This window comes from Myotis lucifugus, unplaced genomic scaffold (assembly GCF_000147115.1).
Source record: "Myotis lucifugus unplaced genomic scaffold, Myoluc2.0 scaffold_18, whole genome shotgun sequence".
Classification (NCBI taxonomy): Eukaryota; Metazoa; Chordata; class Mammalia; order Chiroptera; family Vespertilionidae; genus Myotis; species Myotis lucifugus.
Window position 1 is genome coordinate 8,027,058 of NW_005871066.1, and position 23,594 is coordinate 8,050,651.

Consider the following 23,594-nt stretch of genomic DNA (forward strand, 5'->3'; position numbering starts at 1 on the left):
CAGTCCAGCTGAAGCTGTCTCCATACGTGAACTACTCCTTCCGAGTGATGGCAGAGAACAGCCTGGGAAGGAGCTTCCGACCGACGCGTCTGACAGTATTTGCCAAAGCTGCAGGTAACGCTGGACTTTTGTGGTATGAAATAAATAGAGTCAAACTACAGTGGGAACCCTGGGGAGGGTTGGGGGAGGGTAGGAGATCAACCAAAGGACTTGTATGCATGCATATGAGAATACCCAATGGACACAAGACACTGGGGGGTGGGGGAAGCCGGGGGAATGTCAAGGGCGGGGGGAGGGGGAGGAAGGAGACATGTGTAATACTCTTTGTAATACTTTAAGAAATAAAAAAATAAATAAATAAATAAAATAGAAAAGTTTCCCACTGTTTGAAAAAGACCAAAGCTTACATGTGTGTGGCTGCTTAACTTCTAGAACCAGATAAAAATCCCATGACTGTGGAAGGACTAGGATCAGAGCCCGATAATTTGGTGATTACGTGGCAGGTGAGCTATGTATAAAGCCTTCAACTTTCCTCTGTACACTTTAGAGTGAAAAAAAACTAATTTTAAAATAATACCTGTATTAAAATCCCATTTTACCCATTTTGAAGGAAAATGTACATTACATATCTTTATTTAAAAGACAGTATTGTGTAGTAGTTAAAATCTTGATCCTTGGAGCAAAAATGAATGCGTGCAAATTCCAGCTTTGCCACTCACTATGTGACTTTAAGCCAGTTGTTTAACATCTCCATTATGTATTTGTATGATTGGAATAATAATAGGACCAACTTCATATAATGCCTACAGCAGTGCCTAGCACATACATGTGCTCAATAAATGCTAGCTAGTAGTATCACCATTGTATAGAACCATCTAGAAGACATGTACCAAGTTATTCCTAATAGTCAACTTCTTTTCTTTCTTTTTTTTCTTTTTGCTTATCTGTATTTTCTGGACTTGGAAAATTAACATACAATTTAAAAACTTCAGATAGCTCTGTTCATGCATGCTCATGCTTGTATACTTTTTGTACATACTTACGTATATATGTACATGTAGAAGCAAGAATAGATGCAGTTCACAAGTTTCAGCCTCCAAGTGAAGTAGACAATGATGTACTGTCACACAAACAGGAAGATGTAGAGGAACCTACCTAACTGAATGTTTTAAGTCACCCACCCTTGACTATGGAGCCAGAGTTTGAGAGGCTTCTATGGTATATACTACAAGATAGAAATGAACAATCTTTGAAATGTGGGCACTAAAAAAGCTTTGAATGTCATAAAAAATGAAAGAAAGATAAAAGGTCCCTGGAGGATATGTTCGCAGCTTATATTTTAGTGTTTCAGTACTCACTTTAAGTCTGGGAATTGGTTTTGTTGTTCTGTAAAAGGTTGTGCAGTCGATCTGTTTTATAAGCTCTGATTATTTGGCTTTTCTTGTAGCCCTTGAATGGTTTTGAATCAAATGGGCCAGGCCTTCAGTACAAAGTGAGCTGGCGCCAGAAAGATGGTGATGATGAATGGACGTCTGTGGTGGTAGCAAATGTATCCAAATATATTGTCTCGGGCACGCCAACCTTTGTTCCCTACCTGATCAAAGTCCAGGCTCTGAATGATGTGGGGTTTGCTCCAGAGCCAGCTGTCGTTATGGGACATTCTGGAGAAGACCGTAAGTGGCTGACACTGTTTTGTTTACACTTTTTCTCAGCAAAACAGACTTAACAAAGTGCAAGCCAAGTCTATTCCCAGACGTGTTTAGAATGGGAGGAAGAGAGGCAGCAATGATTTTTGTTCAACATTTCTGAGTTTAAACAGCCTACTATGTAGAAAATAGGTTCAGAATGTTAAAAGTTATTACTTTTTACTTTTTTAAAAATGTCATTCTTTTTGGGGGAGAGGGTTAATCCTCACTGGAGGATTTTTTTTCATTGATTTTAGAGAGAGTAGAAAGGAGGGGAAGGGGAAAGAGGGAGATAAGAGAGAGAGAGAGAGAGAGAGAGAGATCGATGTGAGAGAGCCATGTCAATTGGTTGTCTCCAGCATGTGCTCCAACTGGGAATTGAACCCACAACCCTAGGATTCACAGGCAGATGATACTAACCACTGAGCCACGCGGGCCAGGGCAAGATACATTATTCTTTCAAAGTCTACTCTTAGTCCTTGATCATTTATAGAATAGGTCTGGAGCATTGCTTCAATAAAGCCAAAATTATTAGACAGTGACTTTTTTTTGCATGAAATTCAAAATAACATTGGTCCTATCCTCCCTCCCTCTCTTTCCCTAGTCCCCATGGTGGCTCCTGGGAATGTGCATGTGACCGTGGTGAACAGTACCTTAGCTGAGGTGCACTGGGACCCAGTGCCTCCGAAAAGTGTGCGAGGACACCTGCAAGGCTATCGGGTAAGTTAAAGGAGACCTTCCCTGTTCTTCCCTTAGGAACAGCCCATCAGTGAAGGCCTGATGCACTTTTCTTGGCTGGAGAAGTTGTTCTTGAGAGTTCATCTGGTTTATCGCCCCAGGCAGGCCACATCTAAACAACCCCAGCTGAAACTGAATCAAGATTTCACTGTATCCAAAAGTGGGGGGGGGGGTCTCCATTTTTCACACAGATAACCTAAGATTTTGCCAACTAAGCAATTAACATACGCACAAAAGATGGAAAACTGATGTTTGAAAAATCAGATATAACAAAATGCACCTAGCTTAAAAACTATACCAACCACATGTGAATACACACATTATCCTGAAAATAATGTAGATATTAACAAAATAATTCATATTATACTTTAAGATCATAAAGTACCAACTGGGTCATTCTTATGAGTATCAACCATCTTCATTCTTGGGAAGCACAGAAAGAAGGGGTTTTTTTTTTAATTGATAGTCATCTGTTTTTACATTCACCATAAAGAGTCCCTCCTTTGATTTGTCAACCCTGACCCCTAGAGGTCACTTTTTGCACTGCATCATGTTCAATTTTATTTTTTTTCTCTAACATTGTTCAATTCTGTATATGTTGACTTCTCTTTAAAAAAATGTCTTTAAACTGCTCAGAAGAATTTAAAAGGACTTAATAAACAACAATTCTGGATTTTTAACCAAAGTTAATCAACACTTTGTTAATCAACTACAATATAATACAAAAAATAAGTGCGAGAGCCCCAGACTTGGAGTCACTCCTGATTGTCCTGTGCCCTGTACAAGTCACGTGGTAACCCAAAGGCTCATCTGTACTATAGGAATAATAATAATAACAAACGCTTCACTGTGGGTTTTAGGGCTAAACTAAATGACATATTGTACATGAAGTTCTATTAACTCTGGAAAAAGTATCTAAATATTGGCCAGTAATTTTTACTTTTAGAATATTTTACATGTCAGACACGGAAATCCTTCTGTTGGCTTTTAGAGAGAACTGAATGGGTGTTGTGCTATTTCATTTATTTCCCTTATATTCCTCCAACAAAATAGGATAGCCCAGCTTCATCAGATATTCTTAATTTGGCTTTCCTCAATATCTGTGGGCTTCTGACTCTCCTGCCTCAGAATCAATATTTTTCAGTTTTGCCAGTAATCTTCCAAAATGCACCAATTACGGGAATTTTCTGGGGAAAGGCCCATAAAACTTTAATCTTGTTTGCCTCCTTATACATCCCTGACTTTTGTTCTTGCTGCTTCAGATTTACTACTGGACGGACCAGAATTCATCAAAAAGAAACAGACGTCACATTGAGAAAAAGATCCTCACTTTCCAGGGCAGCAAGACCCACGGCATGTTGCCGGGGCTGGAGCCCTTCAGCCACTACACACTGAACGTCCGCGTGGTCAACGGGAAGGGGGAGGGCCCGGCCAGCCCCGACAGAGTCTTTCATACGCCGGAAGGAGGTATGAGGTGGACGTGTCTCTGAGACCCTAGCAACACGTGGCACGTGCTGAGAGGCTGTGTGTGGCAGAAGGGCCCCCAAATAAAGTATATTCTGGAAGCCGAATGTGATTTCCCACAGATGAACACAGCACGCACGAGCTGGCTCATTTTCGATACTGGCTTGAGGCCCTTATGTGGACTGAGGGAGTGAAGGCGTCACACTGCAGAATGCTGCCCTAAAATCCCCTCTCCCTGGACTTAAATTTTTGTCCACCCTTCGTCACACTGTCAGAAACCTTGCTAACTTGATATTTATTTGGGTCATTAGGAAGCAAGCTGTATAGCTTCTATAAGCCCAGTTACCTAATCTGAAGTGTGGGAACTAAATGTGATACCCTAGGAAAACCATCTACAAAAGAAAATAATTTACAAGTCACAGTTCATTTCTTTCTCAGGGCACCTGCATAGTTTATTCTACACATGAGCTGAGTTAGAGGTTGGAAGTCTTGATAAAATGGGTTAGGAAGAGAAGGAAAAAGTCATTGCAAGTGTAGCCCACTGCAAGAGGAGGAGGAAGAGAGGCCCACATATTTGTTATGTGGGAGTGAGGACAGGAAGAGTTTGGACATGGGAGCCTAGTGGATGAGGGAGAGAGGCCATACGTGAGAAAGATAGGGATTAGAAAAGGTACTGAAAATCAGCCTTACCTCTTTTAAATTTTGCCTCAAGCCAGTATTGAAAATGAGCCGGGTAACGTCTATGGATTCATTAGTTCTTTTAGATAAAAGCAGTTCACAGACAAATTCTGTCCTGGCCCCTGGTTGAAGGGCTCATGATGTCAGCGGCTTCCCAACAGTCTCTGAAGTCATCCTGTGTCCCGGCTCCCATCTCATCATGACTGCTGGTCCTCCGTCCCATCGCTCCTTAGAGGTTAAGGGCTCCTTCCACTCAAGGCTTTCCCTAGAGAGACTCCACACTGGTCCTGGATAGTTCAGGGGAAGGTATCATATAGGAGATGACCAGGGGATGAAAGGATAAAGAAGAGAGGGAGTAGCATGCTCAAGACACAAAGGTGCGAAACAGCATGGCTCCTTCGGGGAACTACAAGTTGTGTAGCCGGGAATGGTGAGAAAAGAGGGGAAGGTCAGCTAGGGAGGACCCATATGGATGGTCTTAAACGCTGTGATATTAAGCCGGAGGGTCTTAACCTGGGGACTGTAGTCTCCCATTGGGAATCAATGAACACCAGTATCATGGAAAAAGGTGTATAGTATTTTTCTAGGGAGTATTTAGGGCTGTCATCAGATTCTCAAAGGGGTCTGTGGTCTTCCAGAGTTAGAAACCACTTATTGGTTTGGGGGAAGCTTAGAACTGTACCGAGCCAGCTCAGCCAAGGGTTCGAAAGCCTGAGTGAGGGTGGCGGAAGGATGAAGAAATGACAGAGAGAATAAGCTGGGTCTAGATGGGTCTTCCTGTGCCTGGCTGAGGCCATAGAGAGAGATCCAAAGGCAAGCTGAGCCTTTATTTTATAGCCAGAGTTAAACAAGGTAGTGGTCACCATAGTTACAATGTTCTTGTGAGTTTCACTTGTTTTGGCAGCACTTGCTGCACCTCCCACAGCCCATTAGCTACCTAGGAAGGATCTAGGGAGTGTCATAAGGTCAAACCTAATTATACTAAGAGGACTGTGCCCTCTAAGCTGGGACTTGTTTGTGGCTTTGCCAACAGGTCAGTCCGAGGCTTAACCCTATAGCTGCGCCCTACATAGAACGATGAGCCAGGTGTGTTGTAGACACAGGCAAAGGCCACAGAGGCACTGAAATGGGGTGGTGGCGGAGAGCAGAGGAGGGAACGAGGTGGAATTCACGGGATTTAGTGTCCCAGGAGATGGTGGGAATGAGGCAAAGGGGGTAATTCAGGATGGCTCCCTGGTTTCTGGCTAGAGTGACAGGTAGAACAGTGGTGCCATCAGTGGGTCTACTCTAGGGCAGTGGTCGGCAAACCCGCGGCTCGCGAGCCACATGCGGCTCTTTGGCCCCTTGAGTGTGGCTCTTCCACAAAATACCACGTGCAGGCGTGCACGTACAATGCGATTGAAACTTTGTGGCCCATGTGCAGAAGTTGGTTTTCGGCCTGGGCAAGTCTATTTTGAAGAAGTGGCGTTAGAAGAAGTGGGGGTACGTTCACTGAGGTCGACCCCTCAGATTGAGGACGTTTTTAGCAAAGGCCAGCTTAGAAGTTCCCTGATTAAGTTAATAACAATGTACCTACCTATATAGTTTAAGTTTAAAAAATTTGGCTCTCAAAAGAAATTTTAATCGTACTGTTGATATTTGGCTCTGTTGACAACAGTGGTGCCATCAGTGGGTCTAGGGAATGTGGTAGGTCGGGTAGAGGAGGTCATGATCATGAGGGAGGGCTGCCACCATCCATCATCCTCTTGAAGGAGCCATAAAAGAAGCCTGGGCATGTCTCCTCTGGCCATTTGCCAACCTCTGGCACAGAGAACCTGACACCTGCAGGCCTGCCCCAGAGCCAGGGTTTGCCAGCAGTGGGGCTTTTGTCCATCACCACGAGATCCTGGGCGTCTGTCAGCTTCCGGATGAGACCTGCTCTGCGCCTGGGCAGGCTGGCTCATGCCAGGAGCCCAGCAGGCAGGTTGTTTGGAGACACCTGGTTTGTTGGGGAAAACAGCCCTTAATAGCCCAGCACACAGCTGCTTCTACTCAGAGGCCTCGTCAGAATAGTTTCACTTAGTCACTAATTTGCTTTTATTTTCATTTTATTTTTTTAATTCCACAGTCTCTTAGCATAATTAGGTTTGACTTTCATTATACAAACGCTAAAGTAAGTTCTTTTTTTTATTGTTGCCAGTATTATAGATGTCCTACATTTCCCCTTCTTTGCCCCCTTCCACCCAGCCCCCACTCCACCCCAGGCCTTTCCCACTCTATTGTCTGTGTCCATGGGCTATGCATATATGTCAACCTATATGTTCTTTGGTTAATCTCTTTCTGTCATCCCCACCCCTCTTCCCTCCGAAATCTGTCCGTCTGTTCTATGCTTTTATGTCTCTGAACCTATTTTGTTTGTCAGTTTATTTTGTTCATTAGATTCCACACGTAAGTGAGATCATGTGATATTTGTCTTTCCCTGACTAGCTTATTAACTTAGAAAATACTCCTTTTTATTTTATTTTTTTATTGGGGGGTGGGAGGAGAGAGACCTAGTGCTCTGTTGTTCCATTTATGCATTCATTGGTGGCTTCTTGTATGTGCCTACCAGGTGTCAAACCCACAGGTGTCAAACCCACAACCTTGGCGTATCAAGACAACACTCTAACCAACTGAGTTAGCCAGCCAGGGCCACTAGTTTGCTTTTATTAAAACATCATTCATTAAACAAATAAGTACAGTATCTTTTTAAATTTTTATTAAATTTATTGTCTTTTTAAAATTTTTTGGTTTCAATCCATATAAAGGCAAAGTCTGTATTTTGAGAGAATGGTTTTCATGAATCTAAATGGAAATGGTGAGAAAAAAAGAGAAAGAGATTGGGTAAATGGGTACCTGTCACAGGTTTCTATCAATGTATTTTCAGCTGAATCAGGAACAAGAATGTGTTAAAAAAACAAAACAAAATGTTATGTGAACATGGTGAAATATGTCATTTTAATACATTTTGAAACATTGAAAAACCTTTATGTTGACTGTGTTCTCATTATAAGTTCCCAGTGCCCCGTCCTCCTTGAAGATTGTTAACCCAACACTAGACTCTCTCACTTTGGAATGGGATCCGCCAAGCCACCCGAATGGCATTTTGACTGAGTACACGTTAAAATACCAGCCAAGTAAGTTATTGGGAGAAGGGAAAATGGAAAATATCATTAAAAAGGAAAAAGAAAACTGTTATCTTAAAATACCAACTGGTTATTCTTTATAGCTGTGGAATATGTACATATACCTTAAAGTGTTATTCCAAAAGGAACTTCAAATCATACTTTTTAAAGAAAAATTACATATATGGTATTGAAAATTAAGTATTCTGTAGGTTAATACAGACCTTTGAGCATGGGGTTTAGGTAGGTGCTATCATTAGACATTATCTGTAACTAGAAAATAGTAACCCTCATTCATTTGGCACAAGACCTCTGAACATGAGGTTTGGGATTATTTAACAATACATGACTCCACCTGCAAAATTCCTGAGATGAGAAATGCTGTTGTGATTCAACTATAAAATTCCCTTAGCTTAGGAGCCAGTAGAGACGCTATTTCCCCCTCTTATGCCATATTATAGGAACTGTAAGAGGTTATCAGTTATGCCAGGCAAAAAAAAGTCAGTGTGATCCAAACTTGACATTTTTGGTGGACACATTTATTTATAATAGTATTGCTATAACAATTAATGGGAAATGCTCTTTTTTCTTATTGACAGTTAACAGCACCCATGAATTAGGCCCACTGGTAGATTTGAAAATTCCTGCCAACAAGACACGTTGGACTTTAAAAAATTTAAATTTCAGCACTCGGTATAAGTTTTATTTCTATGCACAAACATCAGCAGGATCAGGAAGTCAAATAACAGAGGAAGCAGTAACAACAGTGGATGAAGGTAAGATGGGTATGTATAAAATCCATAAAACTATAAGTATTGTGAAACAACGCTCCTTAACTTCAATGTGTACTTTCTCTTTTCTTCTGACCATGGAGTATTCATCTTACCCAATTAATATAAACACTTATGTGTAATTTCTCATCCATTTATATAAAATCAATTATTTAATTCTTATTAGAATATTACTTGATATTTGTTTTCCAAGTTCATGTGAAAATTTTAAACTTATATTAATATATTGAGGTGAGAGTGGGAAATTACAAAATTTTGCCACACTTGAATTTGAAGTTCAAGGCACTGTTTTTTCCTTTCTACAACTTTACTACAACTTTACATATACGTACACATGTATGTAATACAAATATATATGCACACACAGACATGCATACATATACTTAAGTAAATATAAGTAATTCAGGTTCTGGTCTTGGTTCACCAGAAAGTGGTTTACTAGTCCACATATTGATTTAGGTTTTCTAGCAATGAAATGAAATAGTGCGTTTATCAAACGAGCGTGGGACTCTGTACCTTGGTAGGCCATCTGGTACAGAGAAAGCAAAGTAGCTCCATTAAAGTATCTAGAAATGAAATTAATACTTTCATATTTTTTAAAATTATTTTGAAAAATTTTCGATTCAGTAAAAATATTGTAAAAGATTTCCTCTTTTTGCATGTCTCTAAATTGTAGAATTGCTTAAGGATTATTGATTTGATTATCTTCCATAGCATAAGAAATTGACAGTACTACTCCAAAATTGTTTTGAGATATCCTAAACCTTCTTATATAATAGGCAAGCATGAATAATGTACCTTAAATTTGGATTTGAATACTGCGTAAGTTTGGGGACACAAATATGTCTTTGTCCCCTGAACCTGATATGGTACACTTCATTCTTCTTGCATGCTTTAGCATTGTAATAAGTGTTTTTATATAGCTTTACATGCTCATGGGTGTGTTACATTTAACTATATAGTGTCCTATTTCTGTTTCCCTTCATTAAAGCTGGTATTCTTCCACCTGATGTAGGTGCAGGCAAAGGTAAAATAATTCATCTGCATGACTTTATACATGTGTGAAATTTGCAATGTTAAACATGGGGAAGTGCAGCATGGGTTAAAAGAGAAAATAAAATAAGCTTTGAAACAACAAAAGAAAGAGAAGATCTTGGCAGATCTTGGCTTTAACATTAATATTTAGTCTTTATACAAATAGAAAGCAACACATTACATTTTTCTAAGACTTCTCTTGAGACTTATCCCTGGTGAAAATCCTAATATTACCTTTTAATGATATGATTGTGGCTGGATCAGACAGGACCAAAACTGTGGATTTGTCACAGGTCCTCTCTATGGCCACGCCACATATTAAAGAAATACTAGTCATGTGATGAAAATAGACTGTGAGAAATCAGATCAACAGTTTTCCATTCTGATTTAGCTAGACCCCTCAAGACACAGTGTACACTTTGCTGCATTACACTACACTGTCCATTTGAAATTTTGGCTTAGCGGTCAATACCCTCTATTTATCCTGGGACTAGAAGTCTGCCCACCAGGATCCCCAAGGAGCAAGTCTTTCCGTCCGCCTGCATGCTCTACTCAGTTGTGTTACTCCATCCTGTCGTCACCAAACTGCTCAAGTCTCCTCCTCCTGGGTAATAAATAGTCAATCATCACAATGGATTACTTTTGTTCTTTATCTTGCACAGCACTCTGGGTGAGAAAGATTGGTTGGAGAATGGTGCTTGAATACGTTGTAGTATATCTTCCATGTGGGGCAGTCCCAAAGATCCCCAGTCTTTCACCCTTGGCTGTGGTTGGTCTGTTAGCCTTGGACATGTTTTCTTGGGGAGAACCTGGGGCCAGGGGTTTTCTTGGGCTTTGACAGACTGAATGAGTACAAATAGGAATGAAAAAAAAGACCGAGAGAAATCAGTGCTTTGTCCCAAATTATTCAAATCTTGTGAGCTTAGGTCTGATACACATCTTCTATTTTCTTAGAAATCTGCTTATAGTCAGAGTCTTGGTAAATTATAAAATGTAGATTAGATAGATTTTAGAGTGATTGAATAAGAACCGTAGCCATTTTTGCTAATCTTAATATATTACCTATGTTTTTAGACTTGGACAAAGTTGTAAAACTTCAAAATTTCCAAAATATTGTAAAAAGATGTAAACCTCTCTTTTATATGTATTCTTCTTTCCTGGGACAGTTAGATAGCAATTAAAATCCTCTGTAGTTTTACAATCATTTACTGCCAGGTCCCCTCATAACCTCCTTGAAGCAGTCCAGAGAAGACCTGGCCTCGCTCCCTGTGCAAAGGATGCCTGGGGTCAAGAGCAGAGTAATTGTGTTGCAACGGGGCTGCCTGTGAAGTGAATCTGAGTTTTCCATGGACTTGTCATGTTAGAATAGGACATGCAATCCACTGGGGAAAAATACATCACCTGCTTATTTTAATGAATTAAAACTAAGTAAAATAAATCTTTATTAAGATAGTTTAGGTTTTATCATTTAATGTTAATCAGTTGAATTGCGAATTGCTTATGATTATAGAGATAAGTAAAAATGGAGTGTCAGAAGGTTCTTGAAGTCCCCAGTGTTGAAATCTGATGGATCTCAGATAAGAAGAGAAATAGAATTTAAAATTTAAGAGAAAGCTAAATCTGTCCTCATTTTCTATATTGTTTCTTTTAATAGTGCACCAGTAATTAAACATTGCTTGCATAAAATGATGACATTTTACTGATAAGAATTTAAGCTGATCAAAAAGAAATTGTTGTCCTGGATTTCCCTCCCTTAAAAAATATTTCTTTATTTCAATCTCAGAATAAATTTTATCTTCTCTGTTTTTCTTCTCCAGGTGGGGTTTAGATACTCCCTGAGAGAGGAGAATGAAAGTGTCCCACAGTTCTCTGGAAATTTTAATACTTTTATATATCTTTTATATTTTAATTTAAAGCAGCATGAAAGAGAATAAAGAAGAGATAAATCATTGAGGAAAAACATGTGTGATAGACTCAGCTATAGCAGCACCAGCCTCTGATGATTTTAACTAACTTCTGGTGGAAGAGGGGAAAAGCGATGCATCTAAGTTTAATTTTTTAGTTTTCTGGAAGATTTTAAGCGATGTTAATGAAACCCAAGCTTACACATACATAATTACTTAAGCCACGAAGAAGCCAGGATAATTAATTTACCTGTATTATGCCTACTTTCCCTTTTCCTTACCACTCTCCTTGATCGTGAAAATACTCCTGAGATCTTCAGGAGTCACTTATTTTGATCCATGTCCTTCTTTTCAATATCTCTGTAAGAATTGTAGTTGTTTGGATGCGTTTGTTCAATTTCTGTGTCCTTTTAAATACAGGGTGTCCCCCCAAAAATGTACTAGTATACACACTAACAGCTGATGATAGCTCAATGGACATTTCTTTCTTTTCAGATTTAACCCATTGGAATTAATAATGGCAGCCAAAGTGTGTATACATTCTTGGGAGACACCTTGTAGTTTTGTGTCTGGTACTCTAGGAAATAGACCTGTGAAGGCATCTGTAAAAATGAACCGAAGCGCGCAGATAACGGATTTGAGTTAAGGTCTCAGTATTGCTGATGGATGGACACTGCCTTATTGATAGCTTTTACTTTCTCACCCTTGGGACCAGTCTTCAGAACATGGTTGCGAAGTGACAATTTAGGGCACAGGAATAGGAAGAAACTAATTAGCAAGTCAGAAACTGAACCTGGTTCTTGACCTAATTAGCAGCTGGCAATTAATTAAGAGGAGGACACTGAGGAGCTGGTGACATCCTCTCTGTGTTCAGACTCTCACTATATAATTATATCAGAGTTGGTCCCACTGCTACCAATTAGGTCAAGACACAGGAAAACCTAAGGAACCAGCAAATTAAAATCAAGTTTAAAGTTTACAGTTTTATTTCACCTGAACAACAACAAAAGACTATATAGAGGGTTCAATCAAGTTCAACGTTTAACGTCTTCCTGGCAGGTAAAGTGCAATAGCCTTTTATAAGACACTGGATATCTAGATGGTAAAACACAGCCAGTTAAGACCAACATACGAAGAAGAGTAAACATAGATGCTAAACTAGTTATTTGAATAAAATTGTATATGAACATAGAGGAGTGAACCATTTATTTTGCCAAACAAGATCAGGAAAAACTTCACAAAGAAAGTGATAACCAATTTGGCCTTGAGACAAATACAGAATTTTGGCAGATGAGTCGAGGCGGGGTGTATTAATTATTGGTAAGGTAATAAGCAAAGGCATGGGTTTGAAAGCCTACAGGACCTTTGGGATACACCCAAAAGTCCAGTTTGGCCCAAATGTAGAGTGCCTGGGAAAGAACCTGAGGTGTGACTGAAGAGGTTGGTGAGGACACATGATTGACGGCCATGCTTGCCTGGCTAAGGAATTTGTGTTTACCTAGCAATAGAGGTCAGGCATCTCCACATTCTAAACAGAAATGTCAGGATTGGACTTGTAGTTTAGAAGCTAAAATGTACAAAGACACAGTAGGAAGAGAGACTAGAGTGGACTCCTGAGAAAGCCCAGCTGAGAGAGGACACTAGCACGTCCCAGGAGACAATGTCCGACACATCAGAGGTGCTCAGTGAGTGAGTGTTCAGTAAGAAGGTGGATGAGTGAGGAGTCAAAGCCAGGAGAGTTAGAATTCTCTGACAAAAGTGGCCAAACAGACAACCTCAGAAAATCGCAATATCTTCTCTGGGTGTCTTTAAGAATAAGTGAAATGTTCTTCTGTTAGAAATAGTTCACTATGGTTCTGCCTTCAACATTTTCCATAATTACAGCAGATTAAGTTCCTCAGTTCCATGATCCCAAAATTTTTTAAAGAAAATTAATGTTTTGCCTGGGTTCTTTGCCACTGATGTTTTACACACATGTTCATATTTACAGTCTCTGTTTATTGATCATATTCCTATCGTTATCTATTTCTTCAGGTGCAAAATCAATTAGGTCCACATAATTCAATAATCAGTTTTCTCTCTCTGCTGTTTCCCACCCTTAGCATGAAGGGGCACACAATATACGTGTGATGGTGAACTGTATCTCAGAGGTCAAGTGCATCATTTAATTTCTTAATATACTTCTCTTTTCGATCCTAAGAAGTGCAATTTCATCATATTTTAGATAAGAGGTCTTTAGCTTCTAAATTACATAACGTAATTTGGAATTTAATTTTAGAGTCTGAGAAACCCTTCTGATTTCCTATCCTAGGATGTTTTCTCTGGGATAATAAACTGGTCTTAATCAGTTTTAACTATCCAAGTTAATATATTTGTAAATATGTTAAGTTTAGGCACTTGCAGTAAAGCTGATATAATTGTCAGCTTCAGATGCCCAAATAACATCTATTAATAACTATAGGTGCCATCTTTACTCGTAGCAAGTAACCTCCGTAATTTGGTGTTTTAAGATGCTACGTAGGTTGCAGCATGATCTTTCAGAACAGAATATGTAATGAGCACTTAGACGGTAAGATTGTCTTGCTCTCTGGGATGTGTCAAGTGAAATAGTTCTTTTATTTCTACTTTCTTAACTTTAGATAAAAGCACATTTGGTGATTCTTTCTGCAGCTTTTCTTCCAGTGTACCTACCCCTCCAGCTTCCTCCAAGCAGGTGTTCCTCACCTGGGTCCCTGAACTTAAAGAAGTTTCTGACTCAAATGAGGTCAAAAGCTACTATTGTGAGGAGCATCCTTTCTCACCCCAACACAAATTCTTTAAAGACCCACACTGACATGATAAACAGAATTGGAAGTATTTGTAGTCTGTGACCTCTGACCCCAGCATCTTTCAGCAATCCCACATCCCGTCATATATCAGTAAACGAAGGCTTTGGTGTTTCCTGGGACTGTATCTAATGGACAACAGTTCACATTATGCAGGACCCATATAATAGAACTCATAGATTTTTAACATTGTGCATCAATCACTATTTCTAATTATTGACTTATTTCCTAAGGCTGTAGTTTAAAAAAATGAAAAACCTGTCTGTAATAAAAGTGAAGTATGCGTGAACCCTAAATGTCAGCAGTAAATTCTAATTCAGTTTTATTTGCACAGTTTCAGAGTACTTAGAATTATTTATATTTGTGTGTATGGTGTTGCAATTTGATTGTCTGTCTGTTTTATTTTTCTATTGTATATTTATTTCAAGCAGTAAATCCCAGGATCAGCAAACTTACTGTCGCAGCTGCTGAGACCTATGCCAATATCAGTTGGGAATATGAGGGACCAGAGCATGTCAACTTTTATGTTGAATATGGTGTAGCCGGCAGTAAGAAACAACTTCATTACCCGGTTTTTAATTTGGGGGATACATTTAAAGAGATTAAGAACATTTTAAAGGATTTACTGTGGATCATCTTGAAAAATAACTTGATCCAAGTAAATGAGTCAGATTTATCTAAAAAACATTGTAGTGAACCATTAACCTATGTATGTTACTCATAACCAAAAATCTGTCTTGTTCCTGTTATTTAAAACGAGGAAAGTAAGTTCCATTGCATATGTTATTTTCATATCATGGTACTTAAAACTGTTCTATACCCACAACATGTAAACAAGGGTAATAATGAATTACTATATTTGTAAGTACAATAGAAAAGAGGAAAAGTTTGTTCAAAATGGACCTTGAAATAGCAGAAATCAAGCAGACTTTAGTCATTTTGCATATACTACGCAACAGAATTTTATCAGAGACTGAAGAAAATTACCACTTGTATTTCAATGTTAATATATTCCTGAATCAGGCTCCCTACTTACATCCTGGCCACTTATACCAGGAGATGGGGCAGGTCTAAAGTTCAGCAGTTTATGAAAACCCCTTGTCCCCTCCTAACGCAGTGTGCTCCGCACATAATAAGCTGGGTGGCCACGGAATGTTTGTATGAAATGTTGAACACAGTCCAACTCTCTGTTTAGGTCTTAATCAGGCAAATAAATATTTAGTCCTTTAGGAAAATTAATGTGTGGGAAAAGTTGAATTTATAACTTGGATAAATTTGAAGGCATTTATGTTTACTAAAAGATTCATCTTGTTAATCTTAAAAGCAAGTCTTCCCAATGTTCATTTAAACTATGTAATATGTAACAGTTCTTTGTATACACATTAGTAGAAAAAGTCAGTAGTGTTTTAAGACAAGGTGTAGGCGAAGAAGCCTCCTTTGTATTAAAAAGAAGATTTAAAACAATGGGCACCTATGCAATCTTGCAACCTGAACATCAATGTTCATGTAGTTCTTCATTTTAATTGATTTATTTGACTCGACCTAAAATGATATACATAAACATCCTACATTTTGTCTTTCACTTATAAAGAATTTTCCTTTCTTGAAGCATTTAAGTGACTTCTGGTCCCTTAAAATATTATAATTTGTTGTTTTTGCAAAATTTCCATAGGCAAAGAAGAATGGAGGAAAGAAATTGTAAATGGTTCTCGGAGCTTCTTTGGGTTAAAGGGTCTAATGCCAGGAACAGCATACAAAGTTCGAGTTGGTGCTGAGGGGGACTCTGGTTTTGTGAGTTCAGAGGATGTGTTTGAGACAGGCCCAGGTGAGGTGCACACTACGCCGGTTCTGCTCATGCTCAGAGGTGCAGCCACCGGCACTCCCGCCGGAGATGGGGGCAAGTGGTGCTGCTCTGGACAGGACTGTGAATGTCTTTCTGTGGGGTCCTGTTGGGGTGGGAGTTGGGCTTTTAATTGTCTTTGGCTCTTTATATGAAATCAATTACAGAATTGAGCAAATCATCTTTTAATGACATTATTGCCAAAACCATTACAAAAACAGAGCTAAATATGATTCTTAACTTTCATTATTTAGGTAACTCAATCTTTCACATCATTTACATAAATAAACTGTCCCGCGGAGTTAGAATGGAATTTTTGAAATGCTTTTGAAGCTGAAAAACTCATTGATAAAGTCACATTTTTCCATGTCAAAATGGACCGTAGCCCTGCAGAACCTTGCAGTTTGGTTAGACAACTGATGCAAATATTGTTAAATTTCTATAGAACAAGAAATTGTTCAATTTATGTATTTCATTATAGTTATATATTTGACTGTATATATTTTAGTTATTTGAACATTATCAAAACACATAAGTAATAATTAAAGTCTCTAAAATAAAGAAAAATGTTCATATAAGAGTCAAAAATATTTATATTTGTTCACAAGATGGGAAACAATCCCTGCTTACTTAAATTTAAAGAAGGGCTGTGTGGTATGTGTTCATTTTGTGATTCATACATGTTATGTTCAGTCATTTCATGCATTCTTAAGGAAATGTTGCATTTCCTATAGAATCTATAGGCAACATGCATTTTTGTGTCTTTAATTACCCAAGCATTATGATTTTAAAGTCACTTCTTATAATTTAGAAAGTATACAATCAAGAGTGAATTCTTAAAAAAAGAGAGAGAGAGATAGAGAGAGAGAGAGAGAGAGAGAGAAACCAAAGGTGATAATAATTTACTAAACTACATTTTTAAGTATTTATGTGCTAGATTCATAATATATAAAGACAAAAAATTTTCTGTTATTCTGTTCTTTGTATTTTCATATCCATTTGTGTACAAAGTTCTAGGAAAATACTGTATTATACTTAAATGATAAATATCAATTGACAGTATTACAAGATGTTTGTTATTATTGGTAACTTTTAATTTCAAAATACTAAAAGCTCAAGTAGATATTCTGTCCATTTACAGCTAGAATACTAGCAGTAACAATAGCATTAGCATTTAATCAGCTTTAGTCTATTTCAGGTGAATGGTTTTCATGGCTTTTCTCATTCAGTCCTTACAACAATCCTATGAAGTGGGCAGAGTTATTACCCACTTATACAGTATGCCAGTGACATGTAATGAGAGATGGAATGCCTACCTGTCACCCAGTTAGAATGTGGGGGAGCTGGGGTTAGAGTCGTAGCCTTCCAACGCTGGAGTAGAGACTCTCACTACCCCACAAATAGGGTCCCACGGGTCCACACTCGAGGAGAACAAGTGGTCTCAGAAATGATCGCTTAGTCTTCCCAGCTCTTATGGACCCAGGGTCCAGTGAACTCTCAGCTTGCAGATCCAGCTAGAATGAGATTCCACCCGTAAAATCAAGGTGTGGCCTTTTATGTCCTTTTATAGGACAGATGGCAAACCCTTTAGAAAAAAAAAATGTCTTCAGTGTTGCTATATCTACAGTTCCAGCTGCAGCCGACAGGTGGCTCAATTGAGCCTCACAATGAGTGGACCATTCTTGTGTGCCAGCGATGGAGAAATAGGACAAGGCTACAACCAGTTATTGTCACCTTTTACATATAAATGTAACTATTAAAAAGTAAATATTGATTAAACCCTAGTGACCTTAGTTAGTATATTACCTCCTGGAGCAAATATGTATTGTAAATCCAACTCCCTATTCTCCCAGTTTCACTGCTCTGTCCTGTAGGGCCACTGGGTTAACTCCAGTGTGAAAACATTTTCTTCTACGGCTCTTGCTTCTCCTCCCCTCCATGCTACGTTCTGAGATTGAATGTCAGTGCTGGGCATGGAAGCATACCGTTCTGGCTAATTTTTTAACTTTGCATTAATGAGCTACTTCCTGAGCTCTTCTAATTTCAGGAACTAGACTCAACTTTCATCTACACTTGTTTCATGAATCTGGTTAATCTGACACCACCCCTGCCTTTGATAGTCTGGGTATTTAAGATGTATTTCTCCGTTTTTTCCAGTGGCACCAAAGTTGAACACCAAATCAAACAGGACTATCAGCAGGGTCCTGGTGCTGTACCTCTTACCCACCCTCCTGTTAGGCCCCCACCTCCTCTTCCTGCTTTCTCATCTCTTTCCCTCAATTACCCTATCTCTTCCTCTCAAATCACAAAGGATGTAAAGCAGATTGTTTTTTCTGAGGCCTGTCAGCTGCCTCCAAACTTTAGCCAAGGTAATTTCCCCCCTTTCTATACATTTCTAACTATTTTCATGGAACAGGGCATTTTTATATATAATGGATTTTTTAATTTTTTATTGATTTCAGAGAGGAAGAGAAAGGGGGAGAGAGATAGAAACATCAATGATGAGAGAGAATCGTTGATCGGCTGCCTCCTGCAAGTCGCCCACTGGGGATCCATCCCACAGCCCGGGCTGACCAGGAATCAAAATGCAACCTCCTGGTTTATAGGTTGACGCTCAAACACTGAGCCATGCTGGCTGTGCTATAATGGATTCTTTATAGACATTTATCCCACTGTGTCTTCCATGCTCATTTTATTAGTCTAAGTAGAACATTTTCCTCAGAGATCTACTAGCACAGACCACAGATTATCCACAAGACACCAAGCAATGCCATAGCAGAAGACTGTTGTTAAAAATAACTTCTAGGAAACAAAGTGAATTTCATTTTGGCTTATTTTCTTTTTTCACATTCTTGATATTTGTCTTTTGTTTAATTTAATGGCTTTCTGGATCACCCAAGTAATACATAACATAATTTTTATAAAGGTTTTAGATAAATTGAAAATCCTCTTTCTCTCTTCAACCCAGTCTTACTAATAACCCACCCATTGAAAATCAGATTCAATAAGAAAAATCCCCATGGCTTTCATTCTGTGTGTGTGTGTGTGTGTGTGTGTGTGTGTGTGTGTGAGATGCATAACTTGGGTTTGTAAAATCATCTGTAGTTAAGATGATTTTAGAGTGTCCTGGGAAGACTTGAAGCCTTTTTAGTCATTGTGGACTTTAGATCCATTCTTATATGGATAGGAAGCCAATAAAAGTTATTTTAACTTAAATAGTTTTGTTTCATATCAATTTCCAGTGCACTTGTGTGTGCATGTATGTATGTGAGTATGAGCACACATATGCACCTGTTAACATTCTGTGTCTGCCTAATTTTAAATAATGAATGGGGTAGTGAAATATTTGGCACTTTTTTCTTTAGATATAGAGGAGGCAATAATTTAAGGTGAATTTGGATGTTCCTTTATGAACTGTCAATGAAACATTTCCACTTTTTGCATAGTAGCAAGCTGCCAGTTCAATTTGACAGTCACCATCTTTATAAGACAATGTTTGTGCTAGTTTTTTAGAATCTTATTGCATTTTGCCTTTATCAGTTGCATTTAATTAGTGGAAAATGTAAATACAGATACTATTTATGACAAAGCTGTAAATCATTAAGTATACTAAAAACTCTTTAACTGCAATCAAATGTTCAATAGATTTACACCGGTTGGTTTGGGGTTCAGTTTTGAAGAAAAAGCACACAAAGACCACCTGAGAATTGACAGAAATACACTGCCAAAGAGTATGTAGTGATGGACTTCTAAACTATTTTTACCTTTCTCAGAATACAAAGTCCCTACAACATTTTATTCTTGTAAAGACTTCTGCAGATTTGATGTCTGGGCATGTTTTCAGGACGGCATTACAACGGTAGAGCATAATGGCTACTGCCATGTACCCTGGAGTCAGACATCAGACAGGCTTGGGTCAAACTCCAGCTCTTGAGCAAGTTCTTTACCCTCTCTGGGCATGGATCTATTTCCCATGCTTGTGAAGATTAAATGAGATTTTTTTTCCCTCCCAGCACAGTGCCTTGCAGATAGTAAGAGTTTCATAATGTAAGCTCTCATTATGACCATGTTCATCATCATCACCATCATTATTGTTGTACCTGTGTGGAAGGGGAGCACTGTCTATACTGGTGCTTACCTTGTATCAAGTTATGATACAACTCAAATCCCCTCTAACCCATGAGGCACAAGGGGAAAGGCTACTGGCATTTGATTTGTAGCCTTTATTAAATACATTATATTCCAGATCATGTATTTCCACTTCTCGTTTGATTTCTTAAACACACATCCACATATTTTTCGCATTCCTCTTCACACTTGATTTTAAGCATTTCATTTTTCTCCCTGCATTTTGTGTGGAGAGAAAAAGGCAATGAGGTGCCACTTTTGTACAGATATCAGAACCTAGGATACATGTAGCCATGCTTATTTCTGCATCCAGAGATCACATTCACCTAAGCCAATATTGTTAAATGTATTCAAAAGGAATTCAATCAAATTAAAAGCATGACAGAGGCGTGCTTATGAATCTAAAGAAGAAACCCTTTTATCTTTATTATGGTCAAAAGAGAAAAAGGCCTTTAAAAAAGTTTTATACCAATTTATTTAAACAAATCCTCATGGGCATGTCTGAATAGCCATTGATGCTGCACTTTGTCCCATTTGATTGACACTCTTGAATAATACTAGAAATGCTAATTATTCCATGTTTTTCTTAGGAGATTTGGTTGGAAAAGAGGCTTCACATTTATTGACTCAAACAGAATAGATGGAGACTTAAAGAACATGTATACATGTGAATGAGTATTTTCTGTCTAAACTGGTCACTATTCCAGTAATGATGCCTCTGATCAAGATATACTCCAAAGTCTTTTAATATATTTGTATTGATTTCATAGAAGAAGAAAGAGGGAGAGAAAGATAGAAACATCAATGATGAGAGAGAATCATTGATTGGCTGCCTCCTCCACGTCCCTCACTGGGGATCGAGCCTGCAACCCAGGAATGTGCCCTGACCGGGAATCAAACCGTGACCTCCTGGTTCATAGATTGGCGCCCAACCACTGAGCCATGCCGGTTGGGCTCCAAGGTCTTTTAAATGGATCCTAAGCAATATTGATCTTTTGAGGGTAAATTGGATATTTCAGAAATTTGCAAAAGTTATTCAGAACCATCTCTTGTAAATAAGATGAATAACAAATCTAAGTAACGTTTTGAGTGAAAATTGAGATATAAAATCATAAGTCTGGTTCCAGTCTTATATGGCCAGTTTTCTTATGTGCAAAGTTTTCTTTTTTAACAGATTTCCAAAACATTTTGAAAAATGGCAGCATCATTGCAATATTTTAGCCTCCAAAGTGCTGCCTTTGAAGGAAAAAATACTCCATTAGATGTATACATTCTGTTCTGCTTAAAATTCAGTCTTATATTCTTACCATGGTACTTAATGAACAATTTATCTTATAAACAGTAAATTTGTTCATTTGTTTCTCGTACTTGCAATAACTGTGAACATAATGTTCAGCAGGGTTTGTTGGCGTTTAATGGTATTATCATTCAGATTTCTCTATTTGAATTGTTTTAATTAAGATTTTTCAAAGTGAAGTATTTATACCTGGTTGATAACTGACAGATTCCAATTTGGGGCCACATGTAAAACATATACAAGTTTATATACTATAGCAATTTATTATACAAGAGACTCCAACATCTCTCTCTTAACCCATCCCCACTGATGCCATCCACTTGCTTTCCAGCAATGGCAAGCCGACAGGTGGACATTGCGACTCAAGGCTGGTTCATTGGTCTCATGTGTGCTGTCGCTCTCCTGATCTTAATTTTGTTGATCGTTTGCTTCATCAGAAGAAACAAGGGTGGTAAATATCCAGGTAAGAAATAAAGATTAAAATTTCCTTATAATGCTGCCTAATTATCCACTGAACTAAAAAGAAATCATGAGGGTAAATCATGTAGCTTGCAAAAAGTATATCTTTACAAAGCCATAAACTTGGACTTCCTGTTCAAACAATTTTTTATCTAATGGGAGCCTACACATTGTTGAGGGTCAGAAGACATCTGGTGGGAGTACATTAATCTGTTCTTTGAAGATATTAGTGACTCTGCTTCCTTAGGCTCCACATAAGTCATAGGGGCCAAAATAGCACCTACAACCAACAGGCAGAGGGTGAAGGTACCAGAAGTCTCCCCAGGAAATAATGCATGAACGGAGCCCTTATGTCATGATGTTGAACATTGCTTTCCTTATAGGGTTAATGTTATATAACCCATATGGTTGTGTAGAAGTGTTTTCTTTTCACTGCTGTGTATCTCAAAGAGTGCACTGGTAAAACCTTTGAATAAGGAAACACAAGGTCTATAGATAAGAATGTCATTTTGAAATTTTCAGTTAAAGAAAAGGAAGATGCCCACCCTGATCCCGAAATCCAGCCCATGAAGGAAGACGATGGCACTTTTGGGGAATACAGGTGAGCCTCTTCTCCCCAGCCCGCACCTTCCCGGCGCTGCGGACACCGCACTGGTCCCCGGGGATTGGGTCGCGCCAGGAACAGCTCTCCCTGCTGTTTCATATTTTCTTCAAATATTTGTTCATCAACACTTCCATGTCTAAATGTTTACACATCCCTCACAGTTAAAATAGTCACTCACTTTCATTAAAGAACAAATTTCCAGTGTAGTCACAGGTTTAAGGTGGAGTGTCGTCCACTCTGTAGTATTATCCAGAGGCCTTTGCTGTATTGATCAGCCTAGCACAGTGGTTGTGTTACAAGAAGAGTTAAAACAACAATAAAGGCCCCACAAACCCGCCTTGTAAAGAAAACTATACCTGTTATCTTCTAAATGGTGCTCTTAAAAATCAGTGTTAGTCTTTAATCTTGGATTAGACTTTTTTTTTCCAAAACAAAAACCTATAATTCTGCCCCTTAATCATGAAATGATGACTAGTTTGTTTTAGAGGCTGTTCTTGTTAGTTTTAGATAGCAGTGTTATGCTAGATTCATAAAATGATGAAAGGAGTGATTCCTCTGACATGTCAAACTTTATCATGTCCAAACATCCAGTAAGGGTAGTTCTATCCTTCCTGTTTCTCAAACCAAAAATCTTGGCATTGTTTTTCTTCTCTATTATTCCATATCTAATTCATCAGAAAACCCTGTCTGTGCTACATTGAAAATATGTCCATAATCTCACTCCTGGGTGATTGCCATGGGCCCCCTGACTTCCTAGAGCAGGGGCAGCAAACTTTTCCTGGAAAGGGCCTGATAGCAAATACCTGACTTTACAGGGCGCACAGTCCCTGCTGCAGCTCTACGCTTCTGCTGTTGCAGGGCAGAAGCTGTCACAGGTAATGGGTAATCAATGGGCATGGCCAAACTTTGCTGTTTGCCAACCACTTCTCTCCAGGGGAGGCTGTTCTCAACACTGATGACTGTAATCCTTTTAAAATGTAAGATCGTGTCACTAGTCCATTGG

The 23,594-nt window shown here is 38.7% G+C and overlaps 1 protein-coding gene across 1 annotated transcript in view; it reads left to right on the plus strand.

Moving 5' to 3' along the window:
• NRCAM (neuronal cell adhesion molecule) overlaps positions 1-23,594 on the plus strand; it is a 233,960-nt gene that overhangs the window by 205,594 nt on the left and 4,772 nt on the right. The window contains exons 19-30 of the mRNA XM_023751014.1: positions 4-114; positions 433-503; positions 1,448-1,673; positions 2,290-2,405; positions 3,686-3,890; positions 7,598-7,720; positions 8,308-8,484; positions 9,491-9,526; positions 14,686-14,811; positions 15,936-16,088; positions 21,860-21,991; positions 22,510-22,588. Coding sequence (XP_023606782.1) covers positions 4-114; positions 433-503; positions 1,448-1,673; positions 2,290-2,405; positions 3,686-3,890; positions 7,598-7,720; positions 8,308-8,484; positions 9,491-9,526; positions 14,686-14,811; positions 15,936-16,088; positions 21,860-21,991; positions 22,510-22,588 — 1,555 coding nt within the window. The remainder of the gene's footprint in view (positions 1-3; positions 115-432; positions 504-1,447; positions 1,674-2,289; positions 2,406-3,685; positions 3,891-7,597; positions 7,721-8,307; positions 8,485-9,490; positions 9,527-14,685; positions 14,812-15,935; positions 16,089-21,859; positions 21,992-22,509; positions 22,589-23,594) is intronic.